Consider the following 21,135-nt stretch of genomic DNA (forward strand, 5'->3'; position numbering starts at 1 on the left):
AGACTGTATAGACAGGTTAGTCACTATAGACTGTATAGACAGGTTAGTCACTATATAGACTGTATAGACAGGTTAGTCACTATATAGACTGTATAGACAGGTTAGTCACTATAGACTGTATAGACAGGTTAGTCACTATAGACTGTATAGACAGGTAAGTCACTATATAGACTGTATAGACAGATTAGTCACTATAGACTGTATAGACAGGTTAGTCACTATAGACTGTATAGACAGGTTAGTCACTATATAGACTGTATAGACAGGTTAGTCACTATAGACTGTATAGACAGGTTAGTCACTATAGACTGTATAGACAGGTAAGTCACTATATAGACTGTATAGACAGGTTAGTCACTATAGACTGTATAGACAGGTTAGTCACTATAGACTGTATAGACAGGTAAGTCACTGTATAGACAGGTTAGTCACTATAGACTGTATAGACAGGTTAGTCACTATAGACTGTATAGACAGGTTAGTCACTATATAGACTGTATAGACAGGTTAGTCACTATAGACTGTATAGACAGGTTAGTCACTATAGACTGTATAGACAGGTAAGTCACTATATAGACTGTATAGACAGGTTAGTCACTATATAGACTGTATAGACAGGTTAGTCACTATAAACTGTATAGACAGGTTAGTCACTATAGACTGTATAAACAGGTTAGTCACTATATAGACTGTATAGACAGGTTAGTCACTATATAGACTGTATAGACAGGTTAGTCACTATATAGACTGTACAGGTTAGTCACTATATAGACTGTATAGACAGGTTAGTCACTATATAGACTGTATAGACAGGTTAGTCACTATAGACTGTATAGACAGCATAGTCACTATATAGACTGTATAGACAGGTTAGTCACTATAGACTGTATAGACAGGTTAGTCACTATATAGACTGTATAGACAGGTTAGTCACTATATAGACTGTATAGACAGATTAGTCACTATAAACTGTATGGACAGGTTAATCACTGTATAGACAGGTTAGTCACTATATAGACTGTATAGACAGGTTAGTCACTATAGACTGTATAGACAAGTTAGTCACTATATAGACTGTATAGACAGATTAATCACTATGGACTGTATAGACAGGTTAGTCACTATATAGACTGTATAGACAGGTTAGTCACTATAGACTGTATAGACAGGTTAGTCACTATATAGACTGTATATAGACTGTATAGACAGGTTAGTCACTATATAGACTGTATAGACAGGTTAGTCTCTATATAGACTGTATATAGACTTTATAGACAGGTTAGTCACTATATAGACTGTATAGACAGGTTAGTCACTATAGACTGTATAGAAAGGTTAGTCACTATATAGACTGTATATAGACTGTATAGACAGGTTAGTCACTATAGACTGTATAGACAGGTTAGTGACTATATAGACTGTATAGACAGGTTAGTCACTATAGACTGTATAGACAGATTAGTCACTATAGTCTGTATAGACAGGTTAGTCACTATAGACTGTATAGACAGGTAAGTCACTATATAGACTGTATAGACAGGTTAGTCACTATAGACTGTATAGACAGGTTAGTCACTATAGACTGTATAGACAGGTAAGTCACTATATAGACTGTATAGACAGGTTAGTCACTATAGACTGTATAGACAGGTTAGTCACTATAAACTGTATAGACAGGTTAGTCACTATAGACTGTATAAACAGGTTAGTCACTATATAGACTGTATAGACAGGTTAGTCACTATATAGACTGTATAGACAGGTTAGTCACTATAGACTGTATAGACAAGTTAGTCACTATATAGACTGTATAGACAGATTAATCACTATAGACTGTATAGACAGGTTAGTCACTATATAGACTGTATAGACAGGTTAGTCACTATAGACTGTATAGACAGGTTAGTCACTATATAGACTGTATATAGACTGTATAGACAGGTTAGTCACTATATAGACTGTATAGACAGGTTAGTCACTATAGACTGTATAGACAGGTAAGTCACTATATAGACTGTATAGACAGATTAGTCACTATAGACTGTATAGACAGGTTAGTCACTATAGACTGTATAGACAGGTTAGTCACTATATAGACTGTATAGACAGGTTAGTCACTATAGACTGTATAGACAGGTTAGTCACTATAGACTGTATAGACAGGTAAGTCACTATATAGACTGTATAGACAGGTTAGTCACTATAGACTGTATAGACAGGTTAGTCACTATAGACTGTATAGACAGGTAAGTCACTGTATAGACAGGTTAGTCACTATAGACTGTATAGACAGGTTAGTCACTATAGACTGTATAGACAGGTTAGTCACTATATAGACTGTATAGACAGGTTAGTCACTATAGACTGTATAGACAGGTTAGTCACTATAGACTGTATAGACAGGTAAGTCACTATATAGACTGTATAGACAGGTTAGTCACTATATAGACTGTATAGACAGGTTAGTCACTATAAACTGTATAGACAGGTTAGTCACTATAGACTGTATAAACAGGTTAGTCACTATATAGACTGTATAGACAGGTTAGTCACTATATAGACTGTATAGACAGGTTAGTCACTATATAGACTGTACAGGTTAGTCACTATATAGACTGTATAGACAGGTTAGTCACTATATAGACTGTATAGACAGGTTAGTCACTATAGACTGTATAGACAGCATAGTCACTATATAGACTGTATAGACAGGTTAGTCACTATAGACTGTATAGACAGGTTAGTCACTATATAGACTGTATAGACAGGTTAGTCACTATATAGACTGTATAGACAGATTAGTCACTATAAACTGTATGGACAGGTTAATCACTGTATAGACAGGTTAGTCACTATATAGACTGTATAGACAGGTTAGTCACTATAGACTGTATAGACAGGTTAGTCACTATAAACTGTATAGACAGGTTAGTCACTATAGACTGTATAAACAGGTTAGTCACTATATAGACTGTATAGACAGGTTAGTCACTATATAGACTGTATAGACAGGTTAGTCACTATAGACTGTATAGACAAGTTAGTCACTATATAGACTGTATAGACAGATTAATCACTATAGACTGTATAGACAGGTTAGTCACTATATAGACTGTATAGACAGGTTAGTCACTATAGACTGTATAGACAGGTTAGTCACTATATAGACTGTATATAGACTGTATAGACAGGTTAGTCACTATATAGACTGTATAGACAGGTTAGTCACTATAGACTGTATAGACAGGTAAGTCACTATATAGACTGTATAGACAGATTAGTCACTATAGACTGTATAGACAGGTTAGTCACTATAGACTGTATAGACAGGTTAGTCACTATATAGACTGTATAGACAGGTTAGTCACTATAGACTGTATAGACAGGTTAGTCACTATAGACTGTATAGACAGGTAAGTCACTATATAGACTGTATAGACAGGTTAGTCACTATAGACTGTATAGACAGGTTAGTCACTATAGACTGTATAGACAGGTAAGTCACTGTATAGACAGGTTAGTCACTATAGACTGTATAGACAGGTTAGTCACTATAGACTGTATAGACAGGTTAGTCACTATATAGACTGTATAGACAGGTTAGTCACTATAGACTGTATAGACAGGTTAGTCACTATAGACTGTATAGACAGGTAAGTCACTATATAGACTGTATAGACAGGTTAGTCACTATATAGACTGTATAGACAGGTTAGTCACTATAAACTGTATAGACAGGTTAGTCACTATAGACTGTATAAACAGGTTAGTCACTATATAGACTGTATAGACAGGTTAGTCACTATATAGACTGTATAGACAGGTTAGTCACTATATAGACTGTACAGGTTAGTCACTATATAGACTGTATAGACAGGTTAGTCACTATATAGACTGTATAGACAGGTTAGTCACTATAGACTGTATAGACAGCATAGTCACTATATAGACTGTATAGACAGGTTAGTCACTATAGACTGTATAGACAGGTTAGTCACTATATAGACTGTATAGACAGGTTAGTCACTATATAGACTGTATAGACAGATTAGTCACTATAAACTGTATGGACAGGTTAATCACTGTATAGACAGGTTAGTCACTATATAGACTGTATAGACAGGTTAGTCACTATAGACTGTATAGACAAGTTAGTCACTATATAGACTGTATAGACAGATTAATCACTATGGACTGTATAGACAGGTTAGTCACTATATAGACTGTATAGACAGGTTAGTCACTATAGACTGTATAGACAGGTTAGTCACTATATAGACTGTATATAGACTGTATAGACAGGTTAGTCACTATATAGACTGTATAGACAGGTTAGTCTCTATATAGACTGTATATAGACTTTATAGACAGGTTAGTCACTATATAGACTGTATAGACAGGTTAGTCACTATAGACTGTATAGAAAGGTTAGTCACTATATAGACTGTATATAGACTGTATAGACAGGTTAGTCACTATAGACTGTATAGACAGGTTAGTGACTATATAGACTGTATAGACAGGTTAGTCACTATAGACTGTATAGACAGATTAGTCACTATAGTCTGTATAGACAGGTTAGTCACTATAGACTGTATAGACAGGTTAGTCACTATAGACTACATAGACAGGTTAGTCACTATAGACTACATAGACAGGGTAGTCACTATAGACTGGTTGGTCACTATAGACTGTATAGACAGGTTAGTCACTATAGACTGTATAGACAGGTTAGTCACTATAGACTGTATAGACAGGTTAGTCACTATATAAACTGTATAGACAAGTTAGTGACTATAGACCGTATAGACAGGTTAGTCACTATATAGACTGTATAGACAGGTTAGTCACTATAGACTGTATAGACAGGTTAGTCACTATATAGACTGTATAGACAGATTAATCACTATAGACTACATAGACAGGTTAGTCACTATAGACTACATAGACAGGGTAGTCACTATAGACTGGTTGGTCACTATAGACTGTATAGACAGGTTAGTCACTATAGACTATATAGACAGGTTAGCCACTGTAGACTGTATAGACAGGTTGGTCACGATAGACTGTATAGACAGGTTAGTCACGATAGACTGTATAGACAGATTAGTCACCGTAGACTATATAGGCAGGTTAGTCACCGTAGACTATATAGACAGGTTAGTCACTGTAGACTGTATAGACAGGTTAGTCACTATAGACTATATAGACAGGTTAGTTACTATAGACTATATAGACAGGTTAGTCACTGTAGACTGTATAGACAGCTTAGTCACTATAGACTATATAGACAGGTTAGCCACTATAGACTGTATAGACAGGTTAGTCACTATAGACTACATAGACAGGTTAGTCACTATAGACTACATAGACAGGGTAGTCACTATAGACTGGTTGGTCACTATAGACTGTATAGACAGGTTAGTCACTATAGACTATATAGACAGGTTAGCCACTGTAGACTGTATAGACAGGTTAGTCACGATAGACTGTATAGACAGCTTAGTCGCTATAGACTACATAGACAGGTTAGCCACTGTAGACTGTATAGACAGGTTAGTCACGATGGACTGTATAGACAGGTTAGTCACGATAGACTGTATAGACAGATTAGTCACCGTAGACTATATAGGCCGGTTAGTCACCGTAGACTATATAGACAGGTTAGTCACCGTAGACTATATAGACAGGTTAGTCACTGTAGACTATACAGACAGGTTAGTCACTTTAGACTATATAGACAGGATAGTTACTGTAGACTATATAGACAGGTTAGTCACTGTAGACTATATAGACAGGTTAGTCACTATAGACTATATAGACAGGTTAGTCACTGTAGACTGTATAGACAGCTTAGTCACTATAGACTGTATAGACAGGTTAGTCACTATAGACTGTATAGACAGGTTAGTCACTATAGACTATATAGACAGGTTAGTCACGATAGACTGTATAGACAGCTTAGTCACTATAGACTACATAGACAGGTTAGCCACTGTAGACTGTATAGACAGGTTAGTCACGATGGACTGTATAGACAGGTTAGTCACGATTAACTGTATAGACAGATTAGTCACCGTAGACTATATAGGCCGGTTAGTCACCGTAGACTATATAGACAGGTTAGTCACCGTAGACTATATAGACAGGTTAGTCACTGTAGACTATACAGACAGGTTAGTCACTTTAGACTATATAGACAGGATAGTTACTGTAGACTATATAGACAGGTTAGTCACTGTAGACTATATAGACAGGTTAGTCACTATAGGCTATATAGACAGGTTAGTCACTGTAGACTGTATAGACAGCTTAGTCACTATAGACTGTATAGACAGGTTAGTCACTATAGACTGTATAGACAGGTTAGTCACTATAGATAGGTTAGTCACTATAGACTATATAGACAGGTTAGTCACTGTAGACTGTATAGACAGCTTAGTCACTATAGACTGTATAGACAGGTTAGTCACTATAGACTGTATAGACAGGTTAGTCACTATAGACTATATAGACAGGTTAGTCACTATAGACTGTATAGACAGGTTAGTCACTATAGACTGTATAGACAGATTAGTCACTGTAGACTATATAGACAGGTTAGTCAATATAGACTTTATAGACAGGTTAGTCACTATAGACTGTATAGACAGGTTAGTCAAGATAGACTCTATAGAGAGGCTATAGTCTCTATACACAAGGTGGTTAGAATTATTAGTATACTAGTAAAATCCCATTATCCGTGTTACGGATAACATCCTGTCTCTAATGGCTACTTGGTCTGCCAATGTAGAAATGGTTCGTATAAGCTTGGTATCATCTGCAAATAAAAACACATGACTTGAGATGGATTTCGGCATATCAATAACATAAATAAGGAAGAGAAGAGGTCCTAGAATTGATCCTTGACCTTGTGGAACACCACTCTTCACATCTTTCCAACATGATTTTTCCCTATTTAAAACAACGCGTTGTCTCCTATTGGATAGAAATCCATCAATCCATCTTTCAGAGGGGATTTCAGCTAAAACCATTGCAACCCTCCTGTAACCGCCACTGTAGCTGGAATAATCATCATAGACGATTGATGGATTTCTATCCAATAGGAGATAAAGCGTTGTTTTAAATGGGGAAAAATCATGAATCGCTAGAGCAATTTATTAGAAAGTCCTTGCAGTAGTACAGAAGAATCGGATTACAAACCACTTAGTTATGACTCGAAAGCGAACCATGTGTAGCAAAAGCGAGATCGAGATACTCTAATAGAACAGTCACCCTAATAGAGCATTCAGCTGCCGAGATACTCTAATAGAATAGTTACCATGCAACTACAAATAAATTGCTCTAGCGATTCAGACCATTACAAGTCACCCTGTAGGGAGATCAGCTTGAAACCAATTCACCCTGTAGAAAGTTCAGCCACAAACTAACCACCTTGTAAAGAGTTCAGCTGCAAGCAATTAAGTCACCCTGTAGAGAGCTCAGCTAGAAACAAGTCACCCTGTAGAGAGATCAGCTAAAAACAAATCACCCTGTAGAGAGTTCAGCTAGAAAAGCTCACCCTATAGAGAGATCAGCTACAAACGAGTTATCCTGTAAAGAATTTTTAGCTACAAAAAAATCACCCTAGTGATATCAGATAGAAACAACTCATCCTGTAGAAAGATTAGCTACAAAGAAGTCACCCTGTAGAGAGTTCAGCTACAAAAAAGCCACCTAGAAAGTTCAGTCACAAACAAATCAGAAAGTTCAGCTACAAACAAATCACCCCAGCTGTAGAAAGTTCAAGTTACCCCGCAGAGAGATTAGCTAGAAACAAGTTACATACCTTTTAGAGAGTTCAGCTACAAACAAATCACACTGTAGAGAGTTCAGCTACAAATAAGCCACCCTGTAGATAGTTCAGCTACAAACTTGAGAGAACAGCTAGAAACAAGTCACCCTTTAGAGAGATCAGCTTGATACAAATCACCCTGTAGAGAGATCAGCTAGAAACCAGTCGCCTTGTAGAGAGATCAGCTACAAACAAATTACCCTGTTAGATCAGTTAGAAACAAGTCACCCTGTAGAGAGATCAGCTACAAACAAGTAACTCTGTAAAATTCAGCTACCACCCTATAGAGATCAGCTACAAACAAGTCACACTGAGGAAAGATCAACTAGAAAAAGTCACCCTGTAGAGACATCAGCTACAAATAAGTCACCCTGTAAAAAGATCAGCTAGAACCAAGTCACCATGTAAAGAGTTCAGCTAGAAACAAATCACCCCATAGAGAGATCAGCTAGAAACAAGTCACCCTGTAGAGAGATCAGCTAGAAGAATTCACCTTGTAGAGAGTTCAGCTACAAAGTAACCACCCTGTAGAGAGTTCAGCTAGAAACAAGTTATCCTGTAGAGAGATCAGCTACAAAGAGACTGCCCTGTAGAGAGTTCAGCTACAAACAAACTACCCTATAGAGATCAGCTACAAACACGTAACCTGTAGACTACAAACAAGTCACTCTGAAGAGAGCTCAGCTACAAAAAAAATCACACTGCAGAGAGTTCAGCTGCAAACAAATCAGCCTGTAGAGAGTTTAGCTAGAAACAAGTTACTCTGTAGAGAGATCAGTTAGAAACAAGGCACCCTGTAGAGAGTCCAGCTACAAAAATTCACCCTGTAACAAATCACCCTGTAGAGAGATAAGCTAGAAGAAGTCACTTTATATAGAGTTCAACTACAAAGAAATCACTCTGTAGAGAGTTCAGCTACAAACAAATAACCCTGTAGAGAGTTCAAATATAAACAGATCACCCTGTGGAGAGTTCTGCTAGAAACAAGTCACCCTGTAGAGAGATCAGCTGCAAACGCAATCATCAATATCTGTAGTACAGTTAACACCTGTAAATCCTGCTACACAATCACACATGTAGCCACCAGTGATATTTACATAGTTTCCACCATTAAGACATGGATTAGGCATGAGGTATTAAAAATCTGCTTTGTCTTTTTATTCTACCTGTTGTAAAGAAAAAGGATAGGTTAAAAAAGCCCCAAAGCCAGCCATAGGCTGGCTTTGGGGTATACAAATGCAATAAGAAGTGATATCTAATCAAAAACAGCCAAGCTGAAAAAAAAGGTGCGGCCCCTAAAAGGCCATGGTGAAAAAAGATGCGAAATCTAAGGTGGCGGCCAAGAAATGGCTGTGATGGTAGGTTAATGGTAAAAATTTTAATAACAACAATCCAGGTGAATTTGGTGCCGAAACACAAATTCACATGAATTGTTGTTATTAAATTTTTTACTATTAACTTACCATCACAGCCATTTCTTGGCCGCCACCTTGGATTTCACATCTTTTTTCATCATGGCCTTTTAGGGGCCACACCTTTTTTACAGCTTGGCTGTTTTTGATTAGATGTATTTTAACAGGATGCACGTGTAATATACGTAACTGTGGTTTATGGTAATGAGTGTGTGAAGTGTAATACTATCACACATCAATATAGTCCTTGTGTGTATGTAAATGCATACTAGTTTACATTTAGAGCATTCCCAAGAAATGGTCACACTTCTATAAACGGGAAGGTACAAACAATGGACTGGAACACTGGACTGGACTACTGGAATGGACTACTGGAATGGACTACTGGAATGGACTACTGGACTGGTGATTTTTTGTTTTAAATTTCATTTTTCACAATCCAGGGTAGGTGGTGTCTAATCACTGGACTGGACTACTGGACTGACATTTTTTTGGTTTACACATTTTCAAGGGTGGGTTTACTGTACATTTGGGTGACTTGTGACAACATTTCATCACTGAGTGGTGAATATGATCCTAAAAAGTGGCTGTGATAAGGGTTCAATTAAATGTATTCTATTCACTGCTTGACAGTACGTATCTACTCTACTGTATAGCAGATATACTGACATGTAGGCATGTCCAAATATGTTTCTCTCACTCTTAGGCACACGTGATTATTGTGATACAACTTTATGTATATTGTGAATTAGCGACTAGTCATTGGAGTCCACGATATGTAACTGTCTGTAATGGGGGCACCTTAAATTTACCTACTTTTACAACTTGTACGTACTATGTTCCGTTGTGCTATGACCATGCAATTATCTACTCCTATTTACAGCTAAATGAATGGCATTGTAATAAAATTAACAGAATACAGATATTTCTTTCCAGTAATGAAATATAACCAGTTATGCGATGGGATCTAGTTTGTGTGCTCACACACACCATATATGTTATAGAAAGTTGCATCACGATAATCACATGTGCCTATCAGTGAGAGAAACATTTTTGGGTATACATACCTACATGTCAGTATATCTGCTACACAGTAGAGTAAATACTGTCAACCAGTGATTAGAATGCATTTAATTGAACCATCCATTTGGCTTACCACAGCAACATTTGAGGATTAAAGTATCATAATTCACCACTCAGTGATGAAAGTTGACACAAGTCACCCAAATGTACAGTAACCTCACCCTAAAAATGGGTAAAGCCAAAAAATGTCAGTCCAGTAGTCCATTCCATTATTCAAGTCCAGTAGTCCAGTCCAGTGATTAGACACTACCTTCCAGGGTACAAGGTTGTGTTTGTTACTTTATGTGTGAAGACTTATCCTCAAAAATGCCTACTTGGTACATACTTTACCAAAGCATCCTATTGCAGACTTTGCTCCAGCAGTATTATTGACTCTGGATCAACTGCTAGATTTACATGAAGACACTGTAAAATTTTTCAGGGGATTATAGATGTTGAAATGACATAAATTATACGTATCATTGCACCTATACAGGTGGCTGCTATGTACACTGCACTGTAGTCATAGTCAGTAAATTGTAATACTGTGTAAGTGTGTTGTACGTACCACTACCTTGTTTATGCTGAGGGGTCAGCAACAGAGCAAAAATGGTGTCCAAGATTTCAAGATCTCAAGATTTCATTGGGATCTCAAGATTTTGCTGGGATTTCAGGATTTCACGAGATCTCAATATCTTATAGATTTAAAAATCTCATACAGATTCCAACTTGGATTCCGATAGGATATTGCTAAGATTTTATAGGATTTCTCAGAGAATTTCAATCAGATTTCAATACCCTCCACTGCGACTGTGATTTCCGTAATTTTACAAAAATGTTACATTATTTTATGGAAATAATCGAAAAAAAGTTTATTAGTTGGGATTTCGGATCTCGGATTTCAAGCAAGATTTCAGTGATAGGTGTCCAAGATTTCAGCCTGTTGTGGACCCCTCGGTTTATGTATACCACTGGCTTAGTATTATCATGATTCTTATCTGCAAAATAGAATGCCAGATTTGGTAGCTAGAAAGACACTAAGGAGGCATTTCTAAACAATATAAAACATGAAATTTCAATAGGCCTGAGGCCTGAGGGAAAAACTAATATATCATCAATACCATAGATAATGTAATAATCTTGGCACGTGTTACACTCAACACCTTAAACAAGTATTGAAGAAATTGTAACAGTCTAAGTGTTGAAAAATGCAATCAAAAACCAAAAAAAACAACCACCAGTCCAGTAGTCCATTCCAGTAGCCCAGTCCACTGGTCCAGTCCAGTGTTTGTACCTTCCCTCTATAAACTGTGTGCTGCATCGTTGTGAAAGACTAGTGTAGTCCCCAGCCACCCACGCACTTGATAGGTCACATGATAGAGTGTGCCAGTGGACTAGTCAAAGACTTGCATCTTCAGAAACCCATGAGTTACACACTTATGGGCTTCTGGTATCTTTGATAACATTGTTGTGTGAAGCCATTCATGCTCCCAATGTTATTCATGTGGTACTGGTATTTAGCACTGAAGTCAGTTTCACACATTATGCTTGCTAACAATGCACATGTTATGCCATATTATGTATATGTGTGATTGATCATGAAAATTGAGCAGTTTAATGTTGTATTCAATGCTATGCTTGTACAAAAATTACATGTTGGAATGCTTACATCTGGAGGTGAAGGGCACCACATTCAAAATGTCACATCTAGCAGAAGGCATTGATTCCTGCTGTGAAACATCAGCTATATATTGCCTCATGGATGTAATACGTATACATATACTTGGAACTTGACTGATTGCTATGCATATATAAGGGTATGAGAAGGGGTCTCCTACATATCATTCCAGAAGCTCCGTATAAATAAATTTATATATATAGCTATAGGCTTATATAGCAAACAAATTTACGCTTTGTAGGCAGAGAAGTACAACTTACGTAGAGTAAGGAAATACATTGGACTGGGCTACATTGGATTAATTGGATAATGAACGTGTTTGGAAATACTGTGCAGTGTATTAACTTGATGAAAAATTGGACTGGGTGAAGCAAGTTGACAAAGTCGTGGAGAGGAAAGTACACATGGGATTAACAGATAGGGTGAGTCTATGTATAATATAACTATATACTGAATAGCTGATTGGTTGGCGAATTTCCTCGATTGGCCAAATTCGCCAAACTTTATTTACTCCAAACTATCATTATTTACGATATAAACAAAGCTAAATTGTAGGTGCATTAAACCACTCTTTAAATTTAAAAAAAGACAATTTTGACTAGCATAAATTAATTGCATTGTATGTTTATGATTATAGGTGAATTGTGGATGTTAAGAATTCAAAGCATCAATGTAAATGCTCCCTCATTTTGCAAATCTGACCAATAAATTAAATTCAGCAGTGCATTTACTACCACAGAATTGGAAGTCTTGAACTTACAAGGTAATTCAACAATGGCATAACTATGTGTAGCCCATAGTGGTGATGAGATGTTCTCAAATTTATATTATATTTAGGAATGGTTGCACTTTTGGAATTGTATCACTGGAAAATGTTTTTTATGCAGATATTGGAACTTTTGAAGTAAAGTAATATCAGTTACTGTACTTAGTATAGTGTAATTTTATTATGTTAGTTACAGCATACTCAGGCGCAGTATTGGATTGCATTTTAAAACCACAGACGACAGTATAGTAGTTCCATTATCATATACAGTTGTAATTACTGTATAGTAGGGGCCATTTAGGTTCGCAAAAAAGGTATTGACCAGAAACCAGTCTCACATACCTTCACAGCGCCTTAGAAGTATTGCCAAATGAGTCATCAGTACAACCCTATTATAGCCTCATTCATCTGGCACCATTCCCTCCTTTGATGCAGTGCTTAGAAGCTAATGACGAATCATGTTATACGTGTAGAAGTGGTGTAAGAATTTTAACAAGCTAGTAAGGATCATCACACTTAAAAAATGCATTTTATCACTATCTGAAGCACAAATTATTTTTATCCTTACTTTAACTGATTGCTATATATGGGCTAAAGTAGGAAATAAGTTTGAGCTTCAGTTGGTGATCACCCATGTCTAATTAAGTGATTCTTAATTTGACTTGTTTGCTTTCCTTACACTCGTATGTATATACAGTACACATAGGAACATTCTCTGCAGTAACTGCACTATCTCAGCAGTGCCTCTGGATGCCAGTGCCTGCTGGATGCATGGTTTAATTATAATTTTCATTAGTTTAACAAACTACATACGGATACATATATCACAAGAGTGACAGTATTAATTTACCATTCACTAGTATACTTTCCTTTCACTCTAATCTGATGCTCAATGGATGAATTTCATAATAACAAAGTTGCTCCTAGTAACCTGAATTTTACAATATTTGTAGGGGTAAATGTCTATAGTAACATATCCAAATTTTAAAAAGGTAGCCTTTATAGGTCATGAGATACAACATTTTAAAGTTTGTCGTTTTTCCATACATTGTCAGTGAGAGGGGGCAACAGTTGCCCCTTCTGGGCAATCACATAAATAATGTGTGGAAAAACAACAAATTCAATTAATGTCATAATTTTCTTAATTTAACATTATTTGTAGGTGTGAATCTCACAATTAACATCTCCAAATTTAAAATAATAGAGAATATAAATCATGAGATATGACATTTTGAAATTTGTGGTTTTTCCATACATTATCCATGTGATTGTCCAGAAGGGGCAACTGTTACCCCTCCCATAGATAATGCATGGGAAAACTGCAAACTTTATCTCATCACCTATATAATCTTTTTTATGCTATCCTTATAAAAATTGGAGATGCTACTTTTGACATTCACACCTACAAAATAATGTAATATTCAGGTTGTTAGGGGAAACAGTTTAAAATTCCTTATTATGAAATTCATCTAATGACATTGCATGGTGCACATTAATACAGTATGTCATTATTGTTATATTTTATTATTGTGCAAGACCTCAAAAGTGAGTATAAAAAGCACACTATTATTATGAATTACATAATAAAGATTTAAAATGTTCTACACTTGATGCATTAATTACAGATTCCTGAAGATTGTTCCATTGTCAAATTGTTAAAGGGAAAATGGAGTAGTGGTAGGAGGTGATTCTGGTGGGAGGTGGTAAAAATCTCAATTGGTGCCCTCTTGTATTATGAATAGGTGGTCAGGGGAATAGAATGTCATCTGTGTTGATTTCTACTAAATTATTAACAATCTTGTACAAAAATATTAATTTTGATTTATTTCTTCTCTCTGCTAAAGTCTTAAAATCAAGTTTGTTTAACATTTCTGTAACACTAGAGTAGCATAAGGTGAGTAATTATTAAACATAAACCTACCTCACTGGTCGTCTTTGGACAGTTTCTACTAAGTCAATGTTTCTTTGAGAATGTGGAGACCAGATGGCAGAGGTATATTCTAGTATAGGCCTAATCGTACTGTTATAACATCTTGCTTTAATACTAGTGGGACAGTGGAGATTATGTTGGAGAAAACCTTTCATTTTGTTTGCTTTACTGGTAACAGTCTTAACATGATGCATTCCATGTGAGATGTTCATCAATCGTTACACCAAGGTATTGAGCTGATGTACTGTGCTTAATTTCCTGTCCTTGAATATAATAATGCATTAATATAGGATTAGGAATTCACAATTTGCTGGATTAAAATAGCATATTCCACTTTTTGGCCCACTGCTCAAGAGAATAAAGATCAGCCTGTAGTTTGTGGCAGTCATCCACTGTCCTGATGGTTGTGTAGAGCAAGACATCATCTCATATAACTTAGTCCAACTTTGGTTGTTAAGCCATTAATAAAGCATAAGAAAAGTAAGGGCCCTAAAACAGAATCTTGTGGTACCCTAGAGGTAACTTCGGCTGAAGAGCTATGATGCCCCTACATGACAACTTGCTATTTTCTCTCAGATAGGAAGTTAGTCAACCACAATAGGAGCTGTCCACGAATACCGTAATGTTCTAGTTTGTGTAATAAAAAGTTATGATCCACTTTGTCAAAAGCCTTAGAAAAATCTAAAAACATAACATCTGTTTGTAAACCATCATTTAAGTTTCGTGCACAGATGAGTAGTTGGGTCTCACATGATCTATTTCATCGGAATCCGTGTTGTTCATCACATAAGTAAGAAATACATGTGAATATATGATAGCTAGCTATGTTCCAACTGTTTACAACATATGCTGGTCAATGATACAGAACGGTAATTACTTGGTATACAACGATCGCCTAAGAACTACATTTGCTTTTTTCCATTCAGTTGGTATGTGGCCTTGTTGGTTGTAAAGATGCTTGAAATATGTGGGCAAGTGCTGGCACAAATTCAGAGCTTAGTTCTTTCAATAAACATGTAGGAATACAGTCCAGACCAGTCGATTTTTGCACATTAAGACTGTCCAGCAGCTGCTTAACTCCATCAAGTTCAACATTGATACTAATAGATGGTATGGATGGAAAGGGTTCAAAACCAGAATACTCACCATGTGATCTTGCGGTGAAAACAGAACAAAAGTAATTGTTCAGAGCTTCTGCTTTGTCAGAGTCATTAGTGTAAGTATAATTAATTGAATAGGAAGTACACTACAATGATCCTTTCTTTGGTTCTCAATATTTTTATCAGGAGGTCCGTCTATAGACCGAACAAACTATTACAGACTGCATGGTGTTTATCTAATGTAAGTTTGCATGTAACTATTTCAGTAGGTGAGTCTATATGAATATCATTATAGGTGATACCATTTCGATGAATCGACATGCTATAAATACACCTCCAAAACCATCTGCTCTCTGTTTTATGAAATATTCCATATTCGCTTGGAAAAATCCTGAGTTTAAAATGTCTGGAGAGAGCCACAACAGTAATCCTCAGGAGTCTCGGTTTGAGGCCACCTTTTCTCCCTAGTCTAATAGCATTATAGAAATGTAGAGTTGAATTAAGTTCAAGCTGGAAGCCTAGTATATCATGAATATTAACTATATCTTACTCCTTGCGAGTTTCTGCCTGATCTGCACTAGATTCTACCATGTTATGAACTATAAGATTCAATCTACATTTTTTGTTTTTCTTTTTCCTCATTAACTCCGGATGACACTGCATTTCTAAGCTCATCTGGAGTAGGTGGTTGTGTTTGGCCAGATAATTGTGCCAACATCACTTACCCGGACTTTCAATTCATCACTTCTTGAGGTAAGATTGTTAAACTGTTTTAAACGTATTCTCCATTGATTGGAATCATTTTTCAAGTCCATCATCCAGCTTAGAATAGATCTGGCAAAGAGATAATTAAGGCTTCTGTAACCTGGGGCAAGCAATGACTACAAAAAAAGGCAACATTTGTGACTGGATTTTGGAAAATCACCCTTATGGGTGCATTGTTGATTCAGAGAACAATGTATTTTAATAATTTAAAGCTTTGTTACTCACCAGTCTTGGCAGCTACATGTTTGGATTTTTCAGCAACGATGGAGCAATTCACAACCTTTAAGAGCAGCTAGTGGCCAAGGTAATCCCTGTAGAGTTTCCTGCCATTTTAGATAGATTTTTTCACCAGTGTTGCTGTATCACGAGTCCTCAAAAAGGGGTGGAGGGTGGGGGGTGGGGTGGCGGGGCGGGGCGGGAAAGATAGACTACAAAATGGATGAGAATGGTAACTGAACGCAGCAGCTCATCAGAGGCAGGAAATAGACTGAAATCTCACAAAACAGACATACATCACACATTCAGCTCCCTGATCATCTGTCCAGAGTGTATGAACCTCCCAAAGCACTTCCCTGTTGTTCACAGACCTGTACAGATGTCTGGTGTGGTTATACAGGCCGCCAGAGAACAGTCTACCAAAAGCAGGCCTGACAAGTTGAAGGCGAGTTTGATATGGAAATTGTTAGCCTGATAGTGCAGTAACTTCATGCTGGTGTTATCTCACTTTTGGCTTTTGCACCCATATGGTTGATTTTGCTAAATCCGGGCACATTTTAGTATTCATCAAGTGTTGTTAGGTCAGTTTCAGTAATGTTAGCACATGAACTATGTTCCCATACTAGACACAACAAATACAATTGTAATCTTCAGAAACTAATTCACTACATTTCACAAACATACACAACTTTAACGAACTTTTCTGAAGCCTTTTCAGGCGTACTATTGGGAGACCTTGTTCTCTTCACTGGCATGTCTCCGGTATATAGTAGTGCTCACTGCTCACCCTGGCTGACTGTTGTACTTGGATGCTTAATTTTTTCAGGAAACAAGATTTGTAGTTAAGTACAATATTGATAAAACTTATTGTTGCTACTTATAGACACACAGATACCAAAGTCTAGACTACTTATTAGTTATAATAATAAATACTTTAGGTTTAAGGAAGAAAATCCATCCCTCCTGGAGGAAGACTGAGTGTGGCCCCGACTAGACATTGGGTGACCTGCAGTTCGAATCCTGGGGCTGGAGGGATTATTTTTTCTTCCTTACTTTTGCCCCTTTTCTGTTACACCTTATTCAGTCAGTAAGTTAAGTCACTAGGTCTAAGTCCTTGTAGGTTAGGTAATCCTAAGGCTGCAGCACATGTTGCTGTCAGACCTTCAGTGCTGGTCACTATAAAGTGCTAATAATAATAATAATAATAATAACAATCCTGTTGACCAAGAATGTATATTGCTACTACATTGTATGGCTGCAACACTATAGCTACAGATAAAAAGTACAGAACTACATGGATCAGCTATATGTGTGTATGAAGCAATGAGGACATCTATTTGGATTATCATATTATTAAGACTCCTTAAGATCTCTCTGTGTATACCATTAAACCAGTTTTATCCATTTGGTAATGGAACTAAAGAGGCCAGCAGTCAAGTTCCTAAAGGAGACAGTACCACTTCACCAGCTATCAATGTACAAGGGGTATATCATTTCTTCAACCAGCAGCAACCAGTAGTTTATGTAAGTTGAACACTTCAGCTGCGCATTTACTTATATTTAACATTGACATATAGCTTTATAGCAAATACGACCATTGTTATACGATCGGCTACGATACAAATGCTCGTGACAAATTTAAAGTGGCTATGCGTGTATACAGGAGTATATAATGGGGAGGGAGAGTGTCGAACTACGCTCTACCCTGTGAAAAATGAACCCGTAAAGTCCTATAGCATCATTCAAACGACTCGGTGATTTGTGTTGATTGGTGACTAATTATAAGCGTAGTGGGCGCACTTTGTACGTGTGACTAGTGAAAGAACGGTGTACTCGAGAAAAGTCTGGCACATCACGCAGAGTAACTCGCCATAGAAAGACAAGCAGCTAACCTGGAAAACAAACATCGAGGTTTCATCATGAGTCAAGATTTCGATTTTATCATGGTCGCCATCCCATGCCTTGCCTCAACAGTTCTACTAGTTAAAGTGACATGTCTAGATGGAATTTCAGCCATTGCGATTCCATACAGCCTTTCCGATTCCATACGGACGGTCCGACCACTGACCCGTTAAAACATTTAAGGTGTTTAATCTGAGCACTGAATCAACAGCAGTCAGGTTTACGAGAAGAAACGAAGGTATGTGGGTTACTTTACGGGCTCATTTTTGGTTATTGTTATTGTTAGTTACTGTGTAGAACTCACAGAAAGAGTATAAACACACAGATAATCATACATAAAATCAGTCTGTTGGGAAGAGGTATAAGACAAATCATCTTTAAATTGGTTTAAATCATCCAGTTCAACTAATGAATCAGGTAGAGAATTCCACAAATTGATAGCAGAGGGTAGGAAAGAATTTAAATATGTATCAGTTCTAGCAAAAGGGGTGACGAAACGCTGGTTGTGTCCACGGGTAGGTGTTGAAAGGGGTATAAGTGTAAATGAAATGTCAACAAGACCATGTAATATTTTGTAAAACATTATCAATTTTAAGAAATTTCTTCGGTGTTCGAGTAGTGGCCACTTAAGATGTTTGAACATGGTAGTTACACTACTATGATAGGAGAAGTCATTTTTAACAAAGCGAACAGCACTGTGCTGAACCTTTTCAATTTGGTGTTTCTGATATTGAAGGTATGGGGACCACACTGTAGCAGCATACTCTAATATAGGTCTCACTAAGGATGTGTAACAATTAGATTTCACTGTTGTTGGACACCAGAAGAGATTGCATTTAGTGTTGTTTTAGTTCTGAGGAACTAGAACTAAATCTAGTTTTAGTACAGCAATTTAATTCTAGTTCTAGTATACTAGAACTAAACTAAAATTGTGGTCCATTTTAGTTCTAAAACTAAAACTAAACTAAAACCTTTAAAACTTTTAGTTCAAGAATGAGAACTAACTAAAAGGTTTCTCAAGCAATTCTACTTAAAAGGGTATTGTAAACTATAACCACTTAAGGTTACGGGTTACCCATTACAGGGCCGGAGCCCAGAGATTTTGAGTGGTCAGGCCATTCATGGACTACAAGGGAGGTCATAGTCATGCACACTACATTTTATTGATTTGAAATTTAAGTCACATTATCTACTGTAATGTATTTTGTGTGTGCTAGCTACAGCATGTATTAACATGCTAAGCTAAGGAAGTCTGGGGACATGCTCCCTGGGAAAATTTTTGAAAATACATGTTCTGAAATGGCATCTGGAAGCTATTTTACATACACGGTCTCTTTCTGTTTTTTACACCAAGAATATATCCAGGTAATTTTGTGCTACTGTATACCAATTAATTCAATTTAATATAGCTAGTAGCTAATTTTACTTTCATGATACAAAGTGAGTTTAGTTCTTTTGAGATACAGAAGCAATTTTGATTGTAATTGTTAATACATAACATGCATTATCAATTAGCCTATTGTGCAATTCTATGCAGATGGTTCCTTAGAAAGTAATTTGAAAACAATTAAAATGGATATAATGGCTTAGATCAACCAGTGTAATAAGAGTATTGATATTGTCATCGGTATACCGAATGCTCTAACTATCACCATGACTGTTCTATTACAGTATAATGCGATGACTGCTCTATTAGAGTATCTCGATCTTTTTGCAAATTCAAGTGGCTGAAAAGTGGTCCGGCCAATGCCGGACCGGCCGGACCGTGGGCTCCGGCCTTGCATTAAATAATTTTGTAGGCACTTTACTTATAGTTCTGTTTTAACCGTTTTGCACAGAAGAAAAGAACACACTAAAATAACATGGTATATTAACGTACAAGAAATACCAAAAGCGGCGATACACTCAACAAGGGATGCGCTTGTACAGAAATGCAGGCACTAAACAGCGAAACTGTTGAGTTGCTATTCATCAAAAACCAGGTTTCATGGTAAGCCAGACCATGATATTCAGCATTAATAAGCTATTACTTAGTGATTTTTAGGTCCTCACGAACGAATTGAGTTGTTATCCGATTGTAACAGCACTGTAGTGCACTCGCGGTACTTCCGTAGCAGAACTAATCGCCATTATCCTTGAAAGATACAATAACTAACCAGCCTCTAGTCAGTTTTCCCACAAAGTCTCCACACAGGACCTAGATAATATAACCACCCATTGACACTGCCATAAAAAATTAGTGCTACTTGACTGACAGCTGCTATTTTTGATGAATAATAACCACATTAAGCAGTAGCGCTAAACGCTGGTTCAACCACATTGCGGGGACTTAATTGGGACTTAATTTTACGCTTGACTACCTACCTTCCGCTGGAAGGTTAACACTCACTTTGTATGATTCCTCCGCTATTATCACGTGGCTATACAATGCTTTAAAGTTAACAACCTTCTCACTAACACCTACTTGAGT

The 21,135-nt window shown here is 36.9% G+C and overlaps 1 protein-coding gene across 1 annotated transcript in view; it reads left to right on the plus strand.

Annotated features, from left to right (window-relative positions):
• The first annotated feature begins 18,058 nt into the window (after positions 1 to 18,058).
• Positions 18,059 to 21,135, plus strand: part of LOC136260774 (uncharacterized) — a 192,834-nt gene continuing 189,757 nt past the window's right edge. Inside the window, exon 1 of the mRNA XM_066054640.1 lies at positions 18,059 to 18,287. Within this exon, the coding sequence (XP_065910712.1) occupies positions 18,087 to 18,287 (201 nt within the window). The 5' untranslated portion in view covers positions 18,059 to 18,086. The remainder of the gene's footprint in view (positions 18,288 to 21,135) is intronic.

The sequence above is a fragment of the Dysidea avara genome, chromosome 7 (genome assembly GCF_963678975.1).
Source record: "Dysidea avara chromosome 7, odDysAvar1.4, whole genome shotgun sequence".
Classification (NCBI taxonomy): domain Eukaryota; kingdom Metazoa; phylum Porifera; class Demospongiae; order Dictyoceratida; family Dysideidae; genus Dysidea; species Dysidea avara.